The sequence below is a fragment of the Lemur catta genome, chromosome 20 (assembly GCF_020740605.2).
Source record: "Lemur catta isolate mLemCat1 chromosome 20, mLemCat1.pri, whole genome shotgun sequence".
In the NCBI taxonomy this organism is placed as follows: Eukaryota; Metazoa; Chordata; class Mammalia; order Primates; family Lemuridae; genus Lemur; species Lemur catta.
Genome location: NC_059147.1, coordinates 23,301,971 through 23,324,274, shown reverse-complemented (window position 1 = coordinate 23,324,274; position 22,304 = coordinate 23,301,971). Strand labels below are relative to the sequence as shown.

The following is a 22,304-nucleotide window of genomic DNA, read 5'->3' as shown; positions in this document are numbered from 1 at the left end:
ATAAGAGAACTAACTGTGTATTGATGTATTTAGGGTGAAGGTACAGCAACACTTGGGATAGTTGGAATGTTATTATATATTAATAAGACATTCTAGGAAATTTGTTTCACCTCTATTTCACGTTATATTGTTAAAATCTCAATGTGTTTTTCTGGACTATTCCTTTTTTCCTGTTAGACATTATGTTTCTTGATGTGGAAAGCTTTAAAAGATCTGCTTGAATATAAATATATAAGAAATATACTGTTCAGTTTCTGAAAGGTGTAAGTCAGAAAATTGCTAAAAAGAGCATTTTAAAAGTTATAAAAAACAATCCCATGATGTACAAAGTTAAACTATACATGAATTTGTGATTATAAAATTTATTTTGACCAACTGACTTTAGAGGCATAGACAAATTATAAAAATTAATGAGGCTGGGTGCAGCTGCTCATTTCTGTAATCCCTTCACTTTGGGAGACCAAGGTGGAAGGATTGCTTGAGGCCAGGAGATCAAGACCAGCCTGGGGAACATAGCAAGACCCCATCTCTACCAAAAAAAAACAAAAAAAACAAAAAAAATTAGCCGGGTGTGGTGGTGCACACTATTCCAGCTACTCAGGAAGCTGAGGAGGGAGGATCCCTTGAGCTCAGGAGTTTGAGACCAGCCTGGGCAAGAGCAAAACCCCATTTCTACAATAAAAGAAAAATTAGCCAGGAGTGGTGGCACGCGCTTATAGTCCCAGCTACTTGGGAGACTGAGGCAGAAGAATTGCTTGAGCCCAGAGTTTGAGGTTGCAGTGAGCTATGATGATGCCACTGCATTCTAGCCCAGGTGACAGAGAGAGACCCTGTCTCAAAACAAAAACAAAAGACAAACAAACAAAAATAGGTATAGAGGCTGAGAATGAAAAAAGAAATCAAAAGTTAAACAAAGTATTACAAGACTGCCCCCTTTGGTGCACAAAAATTATAACCACTTCCAAAATTCTGAAATTGAATAGAAAGTATTTAAAGAATTAAAAAAAAAAAAAGCCCACACAAACCTGTAAACCCATCCTAATGTGCAAAAATATTTCCAACAACTGAAAAATAAGTGACTAGAAATAGTTGTTTTGACCAAATTCCCTGCTTCCTTACATAGCAGAGTAACTGACAAATGGTTCTTAAGACAAAGGATCTTGGGTCCAAGGGAAGAGAGGGGCCTGACAGCTGTAGTTCCTCTAACTAAAGAAAAAAACACTTAATGATGGACATAGGACCTGGAGAAAAATTAACATTCAAACAGACAAGAGAGGAGAGTGGATATCTGGGCATGGTAGTGCATGCCTGTGGTCCTAACTACTAGGGAGGCTGAGACAGGAAGATCACTTGGGCCCAGAAATTCGAGGCTGCAGTGAGCTATGATCCTGCCACTGCACTCCAGCCTGGGCCACAGAGTGAGACCTTGTATTAAACAAACAAACAAAAAACCAAAAAAACCCAAGAGATGAGAGTGGAAGGCATTCTCCATGAGGAATGTATGCAAAGGCAGTGTCAAAACTTGTTACTAAGAACTGATAATAATGAATTTTATTATATAACACTATCATACTATGATATTATAAAATTAATTATGTGTATATTGTATATGTGGGAATGGTTCTTGATTTTTTGTTCATCCAGTGAACTACTTTTAGCTAAAAATCACCTGGATAATCTAATTCATTTTCTGCTTGCTGCTACTTTGGAAAAACTTTAGAATCATTTTAATTTCTAGAAGGAAAAGGAAAAGCAATGCTTTTATAAGAACTATTTCAACCTAGTTAGCTATTTGTGGCTGAAGCAAATGTAAGTAAACATGATGACATTATAAACATCGATGCTACTATAAACATCGATGCTACAGAGATGAGTCTTCAGCAAACCCTGAGGCCCCTGGACCTCCTGCATTCCTTCCTGTTGGTGGACTCTTGTCTGCCACTTCTTATCATACTTCCTCACTATGTTTATGCCCTAGAAGTAGATCAGGGACAGTTCTCTCTGTGACAGAAATGAGAAAATGGTGGCAGTGGGGAATGACTTTGCCAAAGGCAGAAGAATCACAGGCTTTAGCCTGGCAGTATTAGTCATTGGCCTCTGAAAATACCTTTGAACTTATAACACTGTTGGTCAGAACCACCCCCATACCCCCCACCAGAACTGGTCTCGAATCTGACGTGTTTCTTGCACAAACACAAACAAGCCAACACTTGCCTCACTGCCTTTAGCATCTCTGGAACCATGCTTTGGATTCAGGTTGGCAAGGATATTGTCCTTCCCTTTGAATCCTCTCTTTGATGGGTTTAATGACCTCTTGGTCAAAATCTCTCTGTCTTCTGAAGTCCCAGGAGGCAACAGCAGTGTCCGCAGAGGAGTTGTCCTGTTTCCCAGGACAGGGTTGTTTGGGAAAGAACCATGTGCTGGTGTTAAATCACCAAGGCTGGTGGATAACTGTTGCTCTACATTGGCCAGAAGAGCAGGGTCACTGTTGAAATGGGTTGTGGCATACAGATCTGTGGAGGAAACAGGCTGGGAGATGAACCTGCCCTTCAACTCCCCCACGTCTCACTTCCATTCACACCTAGCCTAGAATCCAAGGGTCATAATAACCACTCCTTAGCATACACCCTCAACTCCCTGGATCCTTTCTCTCTGACAAAACCCCAACTCTAGTTAAATGCAACTGTCTACATGTGCCAAGCCTATACCAGAGCTATGGAACATGGCTGGAGAACAACATGCGTCTCTTCTGAACTTTCACACTTTAAACCCATGACCACTATCGTAACTGGGCTCTTAGTACTGCGCAGCTCTCCTAATATATTACTCTGGTCAATTTATACTTCTGTCCTCCGAGATGACTATTTTATATCTCTTTTCTCTTCAAACTTCCAACACTTTCTCCTCCCTCCTTACTCTCAGGTGCTGACCTCCTTTATTTTACTGAGAAAACAGGTAATGATCCTATACTGGATCATTTTCATCAGGATCTCTTTGACCCCACCCCCACCACCCACCAGCTACAGTTCCATTTCACTGCTCACCTTTACTGCAAAACTCCTTGAAGGGGTTGAATATATTTGGTAACTCTATTGCTTCACTTCCAATTTTTTCTTGAACTCACCTCAATGAGCCTTTTATTCTCATGCATCCCCTGAAGCTGTTCACTAATCCCTTCTGCTTTGCCAGATACCATGATTGCTTCTCAGTCCTGGCTCTCCCTCTATAAGGGGCATTTGATGCAGCATTGATCAGTCCCTCCTTCCCGAAACACATTCTTCACTTAGCTTCCAGGATACCATTTCCTCTTGGCTTTTCTCCCTCCTACCTTGCTGGCTGCTTTTTTCTCATTCTCCATGTTGGTCTCTCTTCATCCACTCAATTTCTAATTGTTGGAGGGCTCAGGATCAGTCCTCAGATCTTTTTTCTATCTATTTTCACTCCTTAGGGGAGATCTCATCCTTAATGCCATCCATACACTTATCATCCCCAAATTTATATTTCCAGTCACACCTCCTTCCCTGAACTCTAGGCTAATATGTCCAATTATCAAATTGGCATCTCCGGGAAGTTTTAATAGACACCTCAAACTTAGTATGTTTAAAACCCAAACTCTTGATATTTATCTTAAAACCTGTTCCTCCCACTCTTTTCTATCTTAGTAAACAAAAGCTCCATTCTTCCAGTTATTCAGACTCAAAACCATGGAGTCATCATTGACCCTCTTCCTCCCACACTTCATCCTCAATCCATCAGCAAATCACAAGGTGTTATCTTCAGAATGTAGTCAGTCTCTGAATATTTCTCACCACCTCCATTGCTGTCTATCTAACCCAAGCCATTATCATCTCTTACTTGCTCCAAAGGTTTGTTTTTTTTTTTAACTTTCACCTTTGCTCCTCACAGTCTATTCTCAACACAGCATCCAGAGTAATTCTTTTTTTTTTTTTTTTTTTGAGACAGAGTCTCACTCTGTTGTCCAGGCTAGAGTGCCGTGGCGTCAGCCTAGCTCACAGCAACCTCAAACTCCTGGGCTCAAGTGATCCTTCTGCCTCAGGCTCCCACGTAGCTGGGACTACAGGCATGTGCCACCATGCCTAGCTAATTTTTTCTATATATTTTTAGTTGTCCAGCTAATTTCTTTCTATTTTTTAAGTGGAGACGGGGCCTCACTCTTGCTCAGGCTGGTCTTGAACTCCAGAGCTCAAATGATCGGCCCGCCTCAGCCTCCCAAGTGCTAGGATTACAGGAGCGAGCCACCTCACCCAGCCCAGAGTAATTCTTAAGTGAGCCCATGTCACTCCCCTGCTACAGATCCTCCAACAACTTCTGATCTCACTCAGAATAAAAGTCTGGCTATGTCTTTGACTTCATCTATACACTTCACTATCTCTGCTGCAGCCACACTGGCTTCCTCATTGTTCCTTAAACATGCCAACCATGTTCCAGCCTCAGGATCTTTGCACTTACTATTCCCACTGTCTAGAAAGATCCACATGGCTTACACTCTCACTTCACTCAAATCTGAACTTTTATGATGCCTCATCAGAGATGTTTTCCCTGACCATTCTAGCTATGATACTACCTCCTCCTCCTTATTTTCTATACCCTTATATTATTTTTCTTCACAGTGCTTACCATAACCTGACATATATTTATATGTTAACATGTTTATCACCTATCCTACTCCCATTAGAACGTAAACTCCATGAAATTAGGGACTTTTTTATCATGGTAAAGTATTCATGGAACTTTATTTTGTTTGCTACTTTATTTGCAGAGCTAGGGCAGTGTCTGGCACATTATGCATGCTCAGTGAGTTTTGTTGAATAAATAAATGAGTGGTCTCCATCACTTACCATGAAACTAACTCCTGAAAGTAATTCAGAATAAAAGTGACAGTGGCCAAAGAAGACTAGATATTGCTAGAAACATGTCCTGAGATGCTACTTAACTAGAATAGCATGTAGTTGTGAAGCTCACATTCTATAAATATTCTCTAATGTATCTATCATGTGAAACTCATACCCTCAGATTTCTGGAGGTTTCAAGGATCACTGCTGACCCTGAAATTTGATTTACGATATTGCTAATGCAATTTAAGAAATGTTAATTCCAAATTTGCAGTTATATCTTTTATCTTCATGCCTATGAAACAGAACTATAAACTGACAGGAAGCCGTTACCTGCACTAAGTTTCAAGAGCCTTTCAGTGCTTGAGTCAGTGTTTGATTGAGAAGTCAGTAAGTCTCCACAGGAATGGGATATGGTGGCCTTTATGTCATCTGAAGGCTTTATGCCATATTCTTGATAGTTCTTGCTTCTCTGAGGCCTTTTACCAAGACTTCTGTGCATGGATAGAGTTTGCGAAAAAAGACTATCATAATTTTCCAGACCAACATCTGAAGGTAATGGATAGGGATGGATCTGGCCAGCATCACCCACGTCCAGGCGTTTACTCAGGGAGGCATCATGGATAAGCTGGTATGTATCAGGTTTTGGTATCAAGTCCTTTTCCGGAGAAGAACCTGAAGATGTATTGTCAAAAAAAGGTATTCGATATCCTTCTCTAGTCATCTTCTCTGCGGATCTGACTGTGGGTTGACGAGGTGAGTAGTGTCTGAATTCTAATCACCACCAAGGAAGAAGAAACAACACATCATGAGAATTCTTTTGGCCTAGTTGGGAATACCTCAGTTCACTGAATATACTCTCTGTCTACAAGAAAAGGTTCTCAGAAAGAGGTGGTTTATAATTTTTTGAGATAGGGTCTCACTCTGTTGCCCAGGCTAGAGTTGCAGTGACATCATCATAGCTCACTGCAGCCTCAAATTCCTCCTGGGCTCAAGCAATCCTCCTGCCTCAGCCTCCTGAGTAGCTGGGACTACAGGTGTGCATCATTATGCCCAGTTAATTTTCCTATTTTTAGTAGAGATGGGGTCTCACTCTTGCTCAGGCTGGTCTTGGACTCCTTGCCTCAAGCAATCCTCCCACCCCAGCCTCCTAAAGTGCTAGGATTACAGGTGTGAGCCACCACACCCAGCTACTTTATAATTTTGATAAATGGTAGCATCAAGTGATAAAAAGACTTCCACATGGAACAACACTGCCACTACCAATAAAACATGTGGGACATTTGTGTAAACAGTAAAGAATCTATAACATTCTGGAGACAAATTTGTTATCGATAGAACCCCCTAGGAACTTCCTCATAAAATTGTAGTTTCAGAGTTTTCTAGACTCTAAATTCATATAAAAAAATTGATGTACCCCCCACGGCAATAGTTGTGATTTTACAATTTATTTATTTATTTATTTTTTTGAAACAGAGTCTCGCTTTGTTGCCCGGGCTAGAGTGAGTGCTGTGACATCAGCCTAGCTCACAGCAACCTCAAACTCCTGGGCTTCAGCGATCCTACTGCCTCAGCCTCCTGGGTAGCTGGGACTACAGGCATTGCCACCACGCCCGGCTAATCTTTTTGCTATATATATTTTAGTTGGCCAGATAATTTCTTTCTATTTTTTTAGTAGAGACGGGGTCTCGCTCTTGCTCAGGCTGGTCTTGAACTCCTGACCTTGAGCAATCCACCCGCCTCAGCCTCCCAGAGTGCTAGAATTACAGGCGTGAGCCACCACGCCCGGCCTACAATTGATTTTATAGACAGTAGTTGGTCAATGATTTCATAGACTCCTTGAAATAAAGCTAAGCCTACTCCTACCCCCGAAACTCCACTCAGAGGCTCTAGGTTCACTCATTGGGAACCACTATCCTAAGCCAATTAAATGGTAGGAAATGCAAAACCTATGAAAATCCCTGGCCCACGTACTATCCCAGCTGTAAAGCATTTGTCTCAGATAACTCTATCTGTCATCTCCGAAAAGCCTCATAATGGAGTAAGTAGAGCAGACAAAAAGAGAAGCGTCTGTGCTCTTTGGTGCTTTCAGAGCTTCATATGCTTGAAAGGCTTACTTTGGAAACAAAAAATACTCTATCTGAGTTAGTCACACTAATTTAAAAATAGGCCGGGCTTGGTGGCTTGTGCCTGTAATCCCAGCCCTTTGGGAGGCTGAGGTGGGAGGATGGCTTGAGGCCAGCCTGAGCAATATAGCAAGACCCTGTCTCTACCAAAAAAAAAAACAAAAAGCAAAAAACAAAAAATGCAATCAAGCACCTTTTAACTCTACAGGACCTATAAGAATATCAATGTTTTACCTAGTATCAACATATACACTGGGGAAATGCGTTTAGGTAACGAAAAGAATCTAAGAACAAGGGACTTCAGTTTCAAGTAATGACAAATTAGGAAATTCACAGTAATCACCCGTTGAAGACATTTAAAAAGTGGGGTGATATATATTCTTAAAAGCTTCAAAGAGCTAACATGATAGAGAGGAATTTCTAAGCCAAAATCTAGGAAACAGCAGGATCCCATTTAAGTAAGTCTAGCACTTGAAGCTACTTTTACTCTAGGCTTTTTAGGGCAAACAGAGACAAAAGTCCAAGCCCAGGGTACACCCAAGGTGAGGAGTGTGACAAAACTCTTTCTCCCCACCAACATACACCCATTAAGATGGAACCTGAGCAGGATACAACCTTCAGAGTAAAGGTAAACTGGAAAGAAACCAGCCTTTGTACTGACTAGTAACCCAGGTTTGCATCATCTGGGTGGCCCAGGGAATCTCAAACCTTGAGCTGGGACTAAGATGATCCTAGACTGATAGTGTGTCCCATGCACCTGGTAGAAGCAAATGAAAATCTGTTCTAGAAAAGATATATTCATGCAAGACTTTCAATCATTCCTACAAATAATTTTTCAAATATAATAGCCAGCAAACAGCCAAAAACAACCATTCAAATAAAAAGGAAACAAGACAATGTGAGTGACAACTAAAAGAAAAAACAAACACAGACCCACAAAAACATAAGATGTTGGAATTAACAGATACAGCCTATAAAACAACCATGTTTTCTATAGTTAAAGAAGTAGAAAACAAGCTGAAAATTTACTCCTTATAAAAAGTGACCCAGTGGATTTGAAAAAGAACTGAATTAAACTTATAGAACTGAGAAAGAAAACAACTAAAATCAAGAATTTATGCTTGAGTCCAGGAGTTCAAGACTAGCCTAGACAACACACTGAGACCCTGACTGTACAAAAAAATTTTAAAAACTTAGCCAGATATGGTAGTGCACGCCTGTAGTCCTAGCTACTCAGGAGGCTGAAACAGGAAGATTGCTTGAGCCCAGGAGTTCAAATTTGCAGTGAGTTATGATCATATCATTGCACTTCAGTCTAGGCAACAAAGCAAGACCCTGTTTGTGAAAAAAAAAAAAAAAAAAAAAAAGAAGAAGAAGAATTCAGCAGACAAGCCTAACAGCAGATTAGACACAGCTGAAGAGAATGTTAGTGAACTGAAAGATGTGCCAGAAGAAATTATCGATAATACAGACCTGACAAAAAAGATGAAAAATATAAAAGAGTAACAAAGAGGACAAATTGAAATTATTTGACATATATTTATTTAATCAAGAGTTCCAAAAAAAAGAGTTCCAGAAAGACAAGAGAGAAAAATGGGACTGCAGAAAATCAAAGGCAATGGAAAATCTCAAAAGTTGCCAGAGAAAAAAAGACATATCCTTGCGGGAGTGACAGACTTCCAGCTGGTTTATCAAAATCTACCACAAAAGACAGCATACAGTGAGATACCTTCAATATTCTGAAAGAAATAACTGCCAACCTAGAAATCTATACCCAGCAAAAATATTCTTCAAGAATGATACTGAAATGGAGGTATTTTCAGACAAAGAAAAGCTGAAAGAGATCATCACCAATGGTATATACTACTATAAAATAAAGGAAAATGATCTCAGAAGGGAAGTCTGAGAAGAAAAAAAGAAATTAGTAAACAGTGGTAAATAAATGGATAAATTTAAATTAACATCAACTGTATAAAAATGTCTTGTGAGGTTTTTAAAAATATAGAGTATTAAAATCTACAATAATAATAATAAAATATAAGTCAGTAGGGATTAAATGGAGTAAAGCACTCTAAATTCTTTGAATTACTCAAGAGAAGAGTGTTAAGGTATTGATTAATTTAAAAATTATATAAGTTAAGGAGACATACTGTCATTTTGGGAGTAATACTAAAAGTATACAAATAGTGTATAACTTATAAACTAATAGAAAAAAATGGATGAATAAAATAATAATAAATCCAAAACAAGAGAAGAAGGGTTAAGAAAAAGAAACAGAATATTGAGCCAATATAGCAAATCAAGAACAAAAGAAGTCAAAATATCACTGTTCAAGCAGAAAAGCCTCACAGGTCACTAAGCATCCAGGGCAGTTCCTCATGAAAGCAGAAAAGAGTTAGTTGACCAAATAGGGCTCTGGATTGAGACATCTTCTTCATCTCCCAAATGCCATCACATCCAGATTTCCCTGACTGGTGGGAAAAATACTCAATGAGCAAAATACTTACCATCTTCCTGGTGATTGTCACTTGGCATCTCCCTTCTTGCCACTTCCTGCATCTAAAAAAAGTTTGAAAGTTTGGGTAGAAGGAAGTCCATGGGCATTCAGATGTGAACTTATAAAACCAGGGGTTCAGAATACTTTCCTATTAGTGAGGAAGACCATCCTTGTAAGCTAGGGAGACAGATCTTTAAGAAAACGTCCAGGTTTGAGCCTATTTTAAAACAGTCACAATAAAAGGAGTTGCCTTAATATCCTTAGAAGGTAAAGGACATATCAAACAGTGAAATACTGTATTTTCTCTGCTATAGATAGCTCAGCATAGAAGTTAGATAAGGCTACCTATTCCAACTTTGTTTTTTCTGTTTAAAGGACTCTAGTACTTATTTTATCTTCTAGAAAATCTATCGACCACAATACCTAATGGGAGTTTTAGTAGGCTGAAAATTAATCTGAAATGCAACTAGACAAGGATTGAGCAAAATGGAAAGCCATCTAGGGTTTGCTTTTTTAAAAATTATCTTAAAATATTCAGTATCTTTGTGGTAGTCATGGAAAGAAATCCCACTTCCGTATTTCTCAATCTAAAAAGGTATATAGCAAGCTATTCAATTTCCTTTTTTCTCTCACTTCAAGAAGTAATTTCAGAGAAGTTTTTTGTTTGTTTATAGCTAAAAAGGGCCATTTAACTTTAACTGTAGATTGGAATATCCTTTATCTTCATTTCTTTAAATCAAAATTAAGATTTCATAGAATGGTAATTGAAATCATTTCTTGTCACCCAAGTAGAATCTCCAAAAACAAAGAAACCAATTAAATGCTAATCTGTCTTTTTAAAACATGAAGGTATTATGTACTCAAACCAAAAAAAAAATCTTACTAACTTTTTACTAGTACAGTCTTGATTATCCACACTGCAGATTAATCAGAGCCTTTGCTTTTTTTCTTTCTCCTTTTGGCTGACTACTTTCCACAATTTCATTGCTCATAAATTTATCAAAGAAAAGGCAGACAGAGGGAGAAGTTCAGTATAAAGTAGCCAATTCACTATATAAAGTATCATTCACTCACAAAAATAAGTCTTATAGGTTGCATCATAATAAGTTTCATCCCTTCACCAATTTTTTCACTAAAAACTTATTTTTTATTCTTCCCTCATCCTGCATGATCTTTATCTTCCCATTGCCCACAACTTCTATGCCACCTTTATTCCTTAACTTTTCTTTTTCTTTTTTTTTTTTTTTTTTACACTGCAGAGGAAACTTTGGGAAAGCTGGACCTGAAATGTAAGACTCAGTAACTAAAAGGCATAAGTAGAAAATGTAAGAGGCAAGGCCACAGGAGTTGGAGGAATTGGGTAGAGAACAGAAATTTTATTAATAAAACCAGCCAAAAATTATAACAGTTGCATTTCTGTTTGAGGACCAAAGTATCTGACATAGTATGTGCTAAAGTTATATGTATAAATATATGACATTTGATAACAGGTTAGAGACGGAGAGGAAAACGGGAGATTGAAACTAATGGAGAAGGTACTTTTCATCCTGTCCTGCCCTTTCCTTTTAGAGCAGGGGTCCCGCAACCTATGGTTAGTTGTATAATTATTTCATTATATATTACAATGTAATAAAAATAGAAATAAAGTGCATAATAAATGTAATGTGCTTGAATCATCCCGAAACCATCCCCCTCCTTCCCAGTATGTGAAAAACTTGTCTTTCATGAAAATGGTCCCTGGTGCCAAAAAGGTGGGGGACAGCTGTTTTAGAGGGTCTAAACTGCCTTCATCAAGCAAGTCCTTTCACACCTTCATAAATAATTGAGAGTCCACTGAATTATTAGTATAAATCATTGACTAATCAACAGATCAGCAGAAGAGTGAATACATTACCTGTGTCCCCGGTGGGAAAGTGTCTAATTTCTGATCTGGTGTACCATGGCCCTGGGTTGCAGAAGTACTTGTTAGGGAATCCTTTATTTCCCGGTTGGGGAGAGGAATAAAAAGTCCTTTGTTTGAATCTGTGTTAAAAGAAAAGGCATACAATGAAGCACTGACCAGACTTCAAAGGCAGCAAGTCTAATGGAAAGATACTGCAAGGGAAGTCACAAGATTGAATGGTAGTTCTGGTGCCACAACTTGGAAACCCTGTGAACTTGGGCAAAACTCTTAACTGCTCTAAATCTCTCACTTCATTTGTAAAATGGTGATGATAAAACCTAAACTGCCTATCTCTAAGGGTTGAGGCCAGGTTAAAACAAGATAATGGATATGAAATGGCTTCATAAATTATGAAGTGTTCAGTAAAATGAGAGGAAGGCAAATATTTTGCACATTTCCTAAGTGAATAAATATTGAATTTTGACACCAATTTAACAATCTCCACTACAGCAAGAGATGCTGGGAATAGACTGGCATTACACATCTCCAGGGAACTAATCAGCTGTCAGCACTGATTCACCATTTCAGACCACCTTCTTTCTGCCTTGATTTCCTCATCTGGGAAAAGAGAAAAACTAATCAGGACCATAGGTCCTGATTCATTCATAGAGAGGAATGATAAATCCTTAGGTGTCTCAGTATTTTTTGCCTTTGATTAGGCATAAGATTTGCCTATGATTTTTGCCAATTTTAAAAATAAAAAGGAAAAGCAAACAAAAACTGTATCCTAGTCTTGGCCACCCTGGAAACTGTTATCAAGAAGAGCCAGTTAGAAATTCTATTAGATTGTCACACTTGTACAAATATTTTCCCACATTTTTTATTAATACACTTATTAGTTGTAGAATTCTGCAATTTGAGGTCTTCTGGGGGAAGTTGGATAAGAATAAGGGTTTTGCTTTTGTTTAGGGAGGCTTTTTTCTAGCAGGATTGTATAAGAATTAAGATACTGTCAAAAGCTTGGGCCTTTGTTAAACAATGTGCTCTTCTGCTCATTTTCATCTGTTGGTCTGGCAAAAGAAAGCTACTATAAGCCAGGGCAACTGAGAATACAGAATGAATAAAGCCAGCCTCTTGAGAACTGGCCCCTCAGTCTATTTGGGGCTCTAAGATGCTTCCTATTTCTGAGTTGCCTTCTGGGACTGAAATGTCGTACTTAACCATAAGATGTTCTTCCAATCATTGGACTAGACAGAACTACTTTTCTCAAAGTGACATGAGCTTTCAAACTTTACGGTTCCTGTTGCAGTAGCATTACACAAGGTATAGCAGAAACAAGGTATAGCAGAAATTGCTGTTTATAACCTAAATCTTTGTAGAAACCATCACCTCTATCTATTCCAGAAAATTTCATCACCCTCAAATGAAACCCCATAGCTGTCACTCCCAATTCTCCCCTCTCTGCCATCCCCTGGCAACCAACAATATACTTTCTGTCTCTATGGAACTGCTTATTCTAGATATTTCATATAAAAGAAATCATACAATACATGGTCTTTTTGTCTGACTTCTTTCACTTAGCACATGATGTTCTTAAGATACACACTGTAGAATGTATCAGTACTTCATTTCTTTTTATGGCTGAATATGGATATACTGGGCCTTACCCAATAGATATGCACTTTGCTGAGTTGTTCTCACTTCTACTGTGGCAGAGATTGCTAGGTACTCCTCCCTCATATTCATTATTCCACTTAGAACCTCCCCTTATAACAGCCCTAGACTGCCAACATCTGGATTTCCATATGAGAAAGAAATTAACTTCTATCTTGTCTAAGCGAATATTTTGGGGAGTCTAAGCTAAAAGCTGAGCTTTATCCAACCAAAACTCCATTGTGGCAAAACAAAGAGACAGCCAGATCAACAGGTTGAAATGGGATAGGTTTTAAAGAGTTATAAAGAAGACCTTGACACATCTGCTAGGAACAAGCCACTGAGGGTGACTGTGGTGAATTTTTCTTTGCTATTTTACAATAAGAGATTCATTAAATCAGTATATTTTAGGTATGATTCTATTTAAAGGCAAAAAGAACTGGCTAAAAGAGTAGACAGGGTCCCTTTCAACTCACAGAATCTATGTGTGTTTTATACACATATACCTACAGGATAAATGTAAATTATCTTTAGTAAGGCAGTCATTGCTCTCCAGAATCTGATCTTCTACCCAACACAAACACTCCACCCAAACCGCACCATCGCTTAGCTTTCTTCATGACCTGCCATGCTCATTACCACTTTCCTACAGCTGTTCGCACTAACCCCACCAGCCAAAATGTGCTGCTCCTTCCTTTCAGGCCATCCCAGTGCTCTCCGGCCTGTAAAGTCTGGCGGTTTTGTTTCCATATCTGCCACAAAACCTTAACCCACTTTCCCCAGCACACGCTGAGCTTCTGAGCATGTCACCAATGTTTCTTAAGCTCAATGTTCTAATAAACTCTGAGAATAGGACTCTAGTTTGAGAAACTGCACTCTAAGAAACTAAACTCAGTATATAAAAAGATATCCTAAAAAGATTATACTGGAAGACAATTTGGCAGTTTCTTACAAAACTCAATATATTCTTATCATATGATCTAGCAATCATGTTCTTGGTAATCACCCAAATGAGTTGAAAACTTATGCCCACACAAAAACCCATATGTGGATGTTTATAACAGCTCTAGTCATAATTACCAAAACTTGGAAGCAACCAAGATGTCCTGTAGTGGGTGTGTGGATGAATAAATTGTGATACATCCCGACTATGGAATATTATTTATTACTAAGAAGAAATGAGCTATTAAGCCATAAAAATACATGGAGGAACCTTAAGTGTATATTGCTAAGTGAAAGAAGCCAATCTGAAAAGGCAACATACTGTATGATTCCAACTACATGACATTCTGGAAAAGGAAAAACTATGAAGACAGTAAAAAGATCAGTGGTTGCCAGGTGTTAGGAAGGATGAAGGAATGAACACGTGAACACAAGGAATTCTTAGGCCAGTGAAAGTATTTTGTATGATACTAAAATGGTGGATATATGTCATTAAACATTTTCAAATCCATAGAATGTACAACACCAAGAGTGAACCCTAATGTAAATTATGGACTTTGGGTGATAATGATGTGTCAATATATTATAGGTTTATCAGATTGTAAGAAAATGTACCATTTTTGGTGCAGAACGTCTATAGTGGGAGAGGTTGTGTGTGTGTAGGCAGGGGGTCTATGGGAAGTGTCTGTACTTTCTGCTCAATTTTGCTGTGAATATAAAACTGTTCTAAAAATAAAGTCTATTTTCTAAAAAAAATCAGATTATCACTGAAAAAGAGCTATTTTGCGTTTATATCTTTTCAATGTTTTTTTTTAACTGCCATCAAACAAAAACACAAAATTAAAGTGTCTCAGACTGTCTGTGGACCTCTGGGATGTATCCCTGGATTAGGGGTCAACAGCCCTGAGTTTGAGGAATATTGATCTGTGTCATTCATTTGACATTTTCATATACATTGCTTAGAATTGTTACTTAGCTCTTTCTTGTTTGTCTCATTTTTTTCTAATGATGCTGCAAATGCTTCAGGGAATATTTGCTTTTTCTACTTCTAGAGTATATGTTCCAGAAGATAAGTTATATGAGTTTACAAAGAAAGTGAAAAAAGTTTCACTAAAACGCATGGACTTTGAACAGGGTCATAAAGAAAGGGAAGGATTTGAAAAAGCATTCCAAGCAGAGAGCCAGCATTAATTTAGGGGCAGAAGAAGGAGAAAGAAAGGACTATTTGGGAAGGAAGGAGTGGTCTGGTTTGATTGGACACTTGACATTGTAGCTGAGAAATAGGAGATAAAGTTTCAGGTTAGGCTGAAGAGATAAATTGTGGACAAAGCATAGGGCAGCCTTGTATATAAAGTGAAGGAGTTCAGACTTATTTTAGTAGGGGAGTGGGAGCCATTGAAGTTTTTGAGCAGGCAAGTGTAATTATTAATAATTATCACAGCCACGGTTTAAGAGAATTAATCTGGCAGCAAAGTACAAAATGAATTAAAGGAAGAAGAGACTGGGAAGGGGCATCACATAATGGTTGAGAGGACTTTGATGAGAGATGGGCCAGAATTTGCATCCCAGCTTTGCCACTTACTTTATAACTAGAGCAAGTTATTTCACCTCTTTGGGTCTCAGTTTCCTCACTTGCAAAACCACCTTCAAGGTTGTTGTGAGGATTAACTGAGATAATGGACAGTGCCTGGCCCAGAGTTTACACTCCATAAATGATAGCTATTAAGTGTGCCTGTAAATAGACTATTACAAAATGGAAAGGGAGGCTCGTCAATTGTGGGTCATACTACAGGGTATGAACATTCACCTGAGCTTTAGAGAGCAGCAGCATCAAACCCTGACATGATTCTGGGCCAGGTTAATGGGAAAGTTGTGGTCATGCTGATGAAACCGGTTTAGGGCTGTTGAGGGCTAGGGGAAAGAACTCATTTGTTTATTTGTTTTTTGGGGTCATTTTGGACATGTTTAGCTTGAGAGGCTAGAAAGTTAAACAGTGGCGATTCCAAGTGAGTATTACCGGTTGGTCAACAGAAATAGGGGACTGGTGGAGAGAGAGACCAGTATAGGCTATCAAAGCTAGACCAGCATATTTAAGATATGGGGAAATAATATAAAATAAATATAAATAAATACTAAATTTATTTGTAAATAAAGCTGTAAAATAGATGAGATCAATAAGGGCACAAGTAGAGAAAGACTAGGAGAGCCTGAGGACTTAGCTCAGGTATGCTTATTTTGGGGGTTTAGGAGGGAGAGAAGAATCATTGAAAAAGTCAAAGATTATGCAGTTAGGAGAACAGGAGGAAGATCCAAGACAGCGGGGGTCCCCTGCCCATTCAAAATGATTGGTAGGAAAACACTGTTTTGAACAACGAGCTAGTAGGAGCTGTTCTCCAGAAAGTTTTCTCTTAGCCTGTGGCATGGCCATTAACATGGCATAACCACTTTCATCATATTAGATTACCAACAGTGCTTGCTGGCAACACTCCCCAGGGATCTAGCACAAACACAATTTTCAGTGCAAAGTAAAGCTCCTTAACGTTTCAAGGAGCAAAATAAATTTTATGTTAAAAAAAAATCCAGGCAACAGCCAGAGCTTCTAGGAACCTTCAGAAACAGGCCCTCTGTCTAGTAAAGCAGTTAGTTTATTCTCAGAAGAGAGTGTACATTTTCAAACATTTTAACTCGTGCAATGAATCTTTGCTTATGTTGATGTAATAGGGCATAAATGAAGTCTAATTCAGCTCATACAAAACGAGGCAGTCAAACTATGCTTCAATGTATTTTTCTGTCTGGAAATGGGTCTATAAATGTAACTAGAAAAAAGAGTAGGCTGTATACCAAGAAAGGCTGTATACCAAAGTATTAACTGGGATTCTCCTTAGGGGATGGGCTTATATGTGATTAAAATGTTGTTATTCATGCTTTTCAGTATTTTCCAAAATTATTACAATAAAATTGTATCACATCAACATTTAAATATTAAAAATACTATTTAAAATGAAACAAAGCACTGGACATGGTGGCTTACACCTGTAATCCCAGCTACTCTGGTGGCTGAGGCAGTAGGATCATCTGAGCCCAGGTGTCTCAGGCTGCAGAGAGCTATGATAGAGCCACTGCACTCCAGCCTAGGCTACAGAATGAGACCCTGTCTCTAAATACACAAACAAAAAAACTAATAAATAAATAGAAATAAAGCAATTTATACTTCCATCACTTATATGCACTGGGACACCAAGAAAGGAAAAGTAAAATCATACCTCACCATGGCTTATTTTACCACAAAATACTGTGAAAATGACTTGACAATAAATGTTCACATGGATAGATAAGAAGTCAGAAAAATACAACCATATGTTATAAACTGAAAACCCTTAATGTCTAAACTATAGAGTCAATCTATTAAAGTTATTGCTGGGATTTTAGAAAATAATTTTTAGAGTTTGTGTATAATTCAGTAGTTCCTTCAAAGGGACGGAGGCCTAGAGACAGAAGAAAGTTTTCTCAAGCAAAAGGTTATCTCATTTATCTTATAGTGCCAGGCTAACCCACAAGGATACAGCAGATGCAATTTCTCTGGTAGAAACCTTTCTCTTAGCCTGTGGCATGACTATTAATGTGACATAACCACTTTAATCATATTGGCTTACCAATAGTGCTTACAGGAATATAACACAAACATTCCCCAGGGATATAGCCCAAACACAAGAGAGTCTACAGCTGCAAAGATTCTTGGTGGGGGAGCCCAGGAGGCCCAGGGTGCAAACTGCATGGATGTAGATGAGTCATGAGTCTCTAATGAAATCAATCACCTTAGCCACGCCCAGGGTCCTGTTGGGTCAGGCAATGTAATTTTCTGGGTGTACTAATGATGTAAAGTGATGTAAATCAAACTGAACTCTGAGTACAGCTTGTGCTTTGATGGGCTCTGGGTTAGGCCTGCTCAATAAGGTCCTTCTGGCAGTGAGAGGAAGGAAGAAAAATACAGCCAGTAAATCTTGTGCTTGCTTCAAATCTATTCTTTCTCAGCTGTTTTGTCTTCATCCTACCAAGATTGACAATGACAGCTGAGACAACTGATATTTTAATCATTTTATGATCACAGAGAGAAAACGTACCTGTTTCAATTCTGGTGTCAACATCAGCACTGACTTTTGATGCAGAGCTTTCATCTGTCACACAGTTTTTCATTGTCTTCTCCCTAGAGCTGCCACATAGAATAATTTATTTAAAACTCAAAAGAAGGCTTCTGAGATCACCAGTAAATGCTGTTTAGAAAACAGTTCATGGGCTGGGCATGGTGGCTCACGCTTGTAATCCTAGCACTCTGGGAGGCTGAGGCAGGAGAATCACTTGAGCTCAGGAGTTTGAGACTAGCCTAAGGGAGAGTGAGACCCCCTTCTCTACTAAAAACGAAAAAATTAGCTGGGCATTGTGGTGCATATCTGTAGTCCCAGCTACTCAGGAGGCTGAGGCAGGAAGATTGCTTGAGCTCAGGAGTTTGAGGTTGCAGTGAGCTATGATGACACCACTGCACTCTACCCAGGGTGACAGAGTGAGACTCTGTCTCAAAAAAACAAACAAAAAGAACCGTTCATGGTGATCATATTTTTTTCTTCACATGCTCTAGAATATATTAATTTAATTACGTTTCATAAATATTTCCGTTAAAGTCATATTTTTTAAAAGTCATAATATTTATGCTGGGAAGTATGAGAGAAGAACACTATAGTTCAGCTTTTAAAGTGTAAAATCTAGAAAATTCAGAACTTATTCTGTTTCTTGACACAAACTTAAGTCTGAACAATTGAGGCAGTAAGATAGTTTCTTTTGAATTAGAACACTCATGATTAGGACACAGAAAGGAAGGTTCTGCTGCCAAGAATTGCAGCACAGACAACGATAGCCATTAGTTATAAAAACAGACAAGAAAGGCAAGTGCCTGCACTTGATTGAGTTAGGTACTTTGAGAAGTACAGTAAGTACAGGAAGCCTAGACTATGTGCCAGGTTCTTTACAATCACTGATCTAATCATAAAAGCCCCTCCTCCCGTTAGCTATTATATCCATTTTATAGGTGGGGGGACTTAGACTTAGAAAGGCTTAAAAAATTTCACCCAAGGTTAGAGAGTTTGTAAGACATTAATGTTAATACTGGGTACTTGGGTAACATTTTGCCTCTGGTTTTACAATCACTATATGGTAACTAAACAGATAAATGATGGAATTAATTATTTGTCTTACTAGAAAGTTTATTCAGTTGCACATTAATCCATCTCTGTATTTCTATAGTAAATAGGGTACCCCAATGCATTTAAAATAGGCATTAACCTACAAAATATTTGCACAAATAATTTTTTAGAAACATTCCATTCTGTCTATAGCAGAATTTTATTCTATGTAAACTAACCTCAATAAACCTGATTTTAAAAAATAGAGAACGAAGAAAAAAATAGGAAGCTAAGGATGTTCTCTGAAGTCTTCATTATAAATCAGAGCACTACGCTATAAATGGATCAGAGCAGGGATAGGCAGTTACTGGAAAAGAGAAGGATCCTAGGCCAACAGGTATGGATTTCATTCATTCATTATTCAACAAATTATTTCTTAGCACCTCCATGTTCCAGACACTGTTCTAGGCACTAGGGATACTGTAATAAACAAGATAAACAATATTCTTGTTCTCATGGAGCTTATTTTCTAGTGGTGGGAAGAAAGGCAATAAACAAGTAAACAAACAAAGACTTATTCTGGAGAAGAATATAAGAATGTTGTGGTGATATGTTCATGATAGCTTGTTACATTAAAAATGGTATGTAGAGAAAGATTACTATAAAATATTATATATACACACATATTTTTATAGACACAAAACATACACATACAATCACACACACTCCAAAGACTAAAAGGATATTTATCATAATATAATTAGTGTTTCTTTCTGGGTAGTGGGATTATGAGTTACTTATTTTATTCCTTGTGGGTTTTATTGTGGAGTTTTCAAACTCTCAACGATAAGCATCTATTACTTTTGTCATCAGAAAAAAATACTAAGATACCTCTATATGTGTCTATAGCACACAGATGACTGGAAGGATATATACCAAATGTTACTAGTAGTTAACTCTCAGTAGCAGGATATAGAGTGAATTTATGACTTTTTTCAGTGTGCTTTTCTGTATTATTTAATTGTAATGGACTTCTAGCTGTTTTTCAAAAACAATAATCCTACTTTTTTTTAAAGCATGGGTTTTGGGGTAGAAGAAAATGGTATTTTCTTTTGATAGGATTTTAGTAACAAGAAATGGAAAGATATGCCATTCAGAGCCTTAGAGCCTCAAGGTCTGTTTACTTTTTGTCTTGTAGAGACATGCTTTCCTTCTCTTCCTTTAACAAATTTAACTCTAACAATCTTGCCAATGGTAATGTAATCCTCCTAATTCAATAGGAAAAGACCATGAACTGATTGATAACTCTACCAAGAAAGTGCTGATAAGCATTTAGATGGCTAAGTTATCTCATAGTATCCCTAACTATAAGCTATAAAAAACAACTTTAGAGAATTTACAACAATTATATCCAAAGCAGACCCAACAGTTCAAGAAAACAGGAAAGTACCCACTGAGGGCCAGTTTCTCATCCCAGATAAATCTCAGTATGCTGAATAGATACTTTTCTTCCTGATCTGAGGATTTTTACAACTTGTGAAAGATTTCTGCTGGAAAATGAAGAAAGTTAAGTAGGAATTCACTATGACCTATGTCCAGAACCAAACTAAAAATTTTTTTGTAAAGAATCTTCTTACCTTTTTTCCACCTCTAAAAGAAAATTTTCACTGTTGCCCAACTGACTAAAATGTAGCTTGGCAGCTTTTCTCTCACTTTCACGTACAGTTCGGTCATCTGGAGGCAAAAACCGTGGTCTGAGCATGTTTCTTGCTTGGAGTAACCAGCAGTGGGTCAGAAAACCAAATTCACAGAGGAAAAACTAAAGGCCAGTCTCACCTTTGCGTGTTAGAGACAGCTCACAAAATAATGCTATTATGTTGTCACTGGAGCAAGCAGTAACTCAGGGAGACTATAAGGAACCATAGCAACAACTGCCACACAGTTGTAACTACCCCTTCAGGAAAGTAGAGCTTGGACAGCACACAACCCAATGGCCTAATGTGAGGGCTGACAGTCACACCATTTTCTGAAAGAGTTCACTTAGTTTCCCTATGATGACTTTTCCTGGGGCCATGTGAAATCCAATTTTGTATCAATAAGAAATGTATACACAACAATAAAATTACAAGGAAATATAGACGAGCTTATTTAAACGAATGTTTCTTGTTCCTTGCCAACTAAGCCCCAAAGAATTGTTGTGTTAGTTTTCCAGTGCTAATAAAGTTGCAAAGTTGGGGCACCTGGAAAAATAATTCTCAATCTGGAAATTTTGTGTAGAGGAGGAAGTGGTGGTGAAACCATCAACTGAAGACAACTAAAGCTGGAAGTAACTGATAAAATCATAGATTGTCATTCAATAAACAATAAAAGGACTAGTCATACATCCTGCCAACCAAAAGAGTTACATAAATATTGACTAATAAACAAATATATCCTGCCAGTGCACACTATGGGCCAACATCCAAAAAGTTAAGAGGCAGCTATGAAGTCCAGATTCAAACTGAGAAAGAAAAATGACCAAAAAAAAAAAAAAAAGAGGCAGCTGATTTAAAGTAAGATTCTGGGGAAAGGAACAGAGAAGGAGGGTCTCACCCAGTTTCTCCAGAGTTTGTAGCGTGTATACAGCAAAGAGCCTATAATCTGTATCTTTCCTTACAACAGGATTAAGTCTCAAATCTAGTTCTTTGAGGAAGGGTAAAGGCTGTAGGCGGGACACTTCCACTAATGAAGGAATGTTGTTATAATATAAATTCAGGTCTTGGAGTGAACATAAATACTGGATGCCCTGCAAAGAAAAAAAATCACATAATGAAACTGTATGTTAGTGAGGACTGGGAACCTCACAGATAAAGAAGGAAATATATCTATTACTCTTTATCCTTAAACATGTTACCCAAAGTACTCATGAGAAAGGCACGGTTGGAACTCCCATTTAGTTGCATGAGAATAAGACCATATGCACTGGGTGTTCTATATATTAAATAATTCACATATATATCACATTTCCTTCCTTACAAAATCTGACATTCAAATATCTGCAGTCAATTCTCTATGTTTGTTGGCTCCCCAATCATTCTCCCAATCTAATCCAATCCTTTCCAGTGGTAGCAACGTCAAGCCACTTTAGTATTCTCTTACCCTGCCCCCAACCACTCTTCTGACCCTGTAAGTATCTCA

The 22,304-nt window shown here is 38.1% G+C and overlaps 1 protein-coding gene across 2 annotated transcripts in view; it reads right to left on the bottom strand.

The window, feature by feature from the left end:
- The window catches only part of LRRC36 (leucine rich repeat containing 36), a 29,506-nt gene extending 8,497 nt beyond the window's left edge, over positions 1-21,009 (bottom strand). Inside the window, exons 1-6 of one of the 2 annotated variants that reach the window (XM_045533495.1) lie at positions 20,765-21,009; positions 18,075-18,163; positions 11,371-11,498; positions 9,487-9,538; positions 5,187-5,627; positions 2,215-2,513 (exon numbers count right to left, since the gene is read on the bottom strand). In XM_045533495.1, coding sequence (XP_045389451.1) covers positions 2,215-2,513; positions 5,187-5,627; positions 9,487-9,538; positions 11,371-11,498; positions 18,075-18,163; positions 20,765-20,889 — 1,134 coding nt within the window. In that variant the 5' untranslated portion in view covers positions 20,890-21,009. The remainder of the gene's footprint in view (positions 1-2,214; positions 2,514-5,186; positions 5,628-9,486; positions 9,539-11,370; positions 11,499-18,074; positions 18,164-20,764) is intronic. The other variant, XM_045533494.1, reaches the window with a different exon arrangement.
- Positions 21,010-22,304: the final 1,295 nt, after the last annotated feature.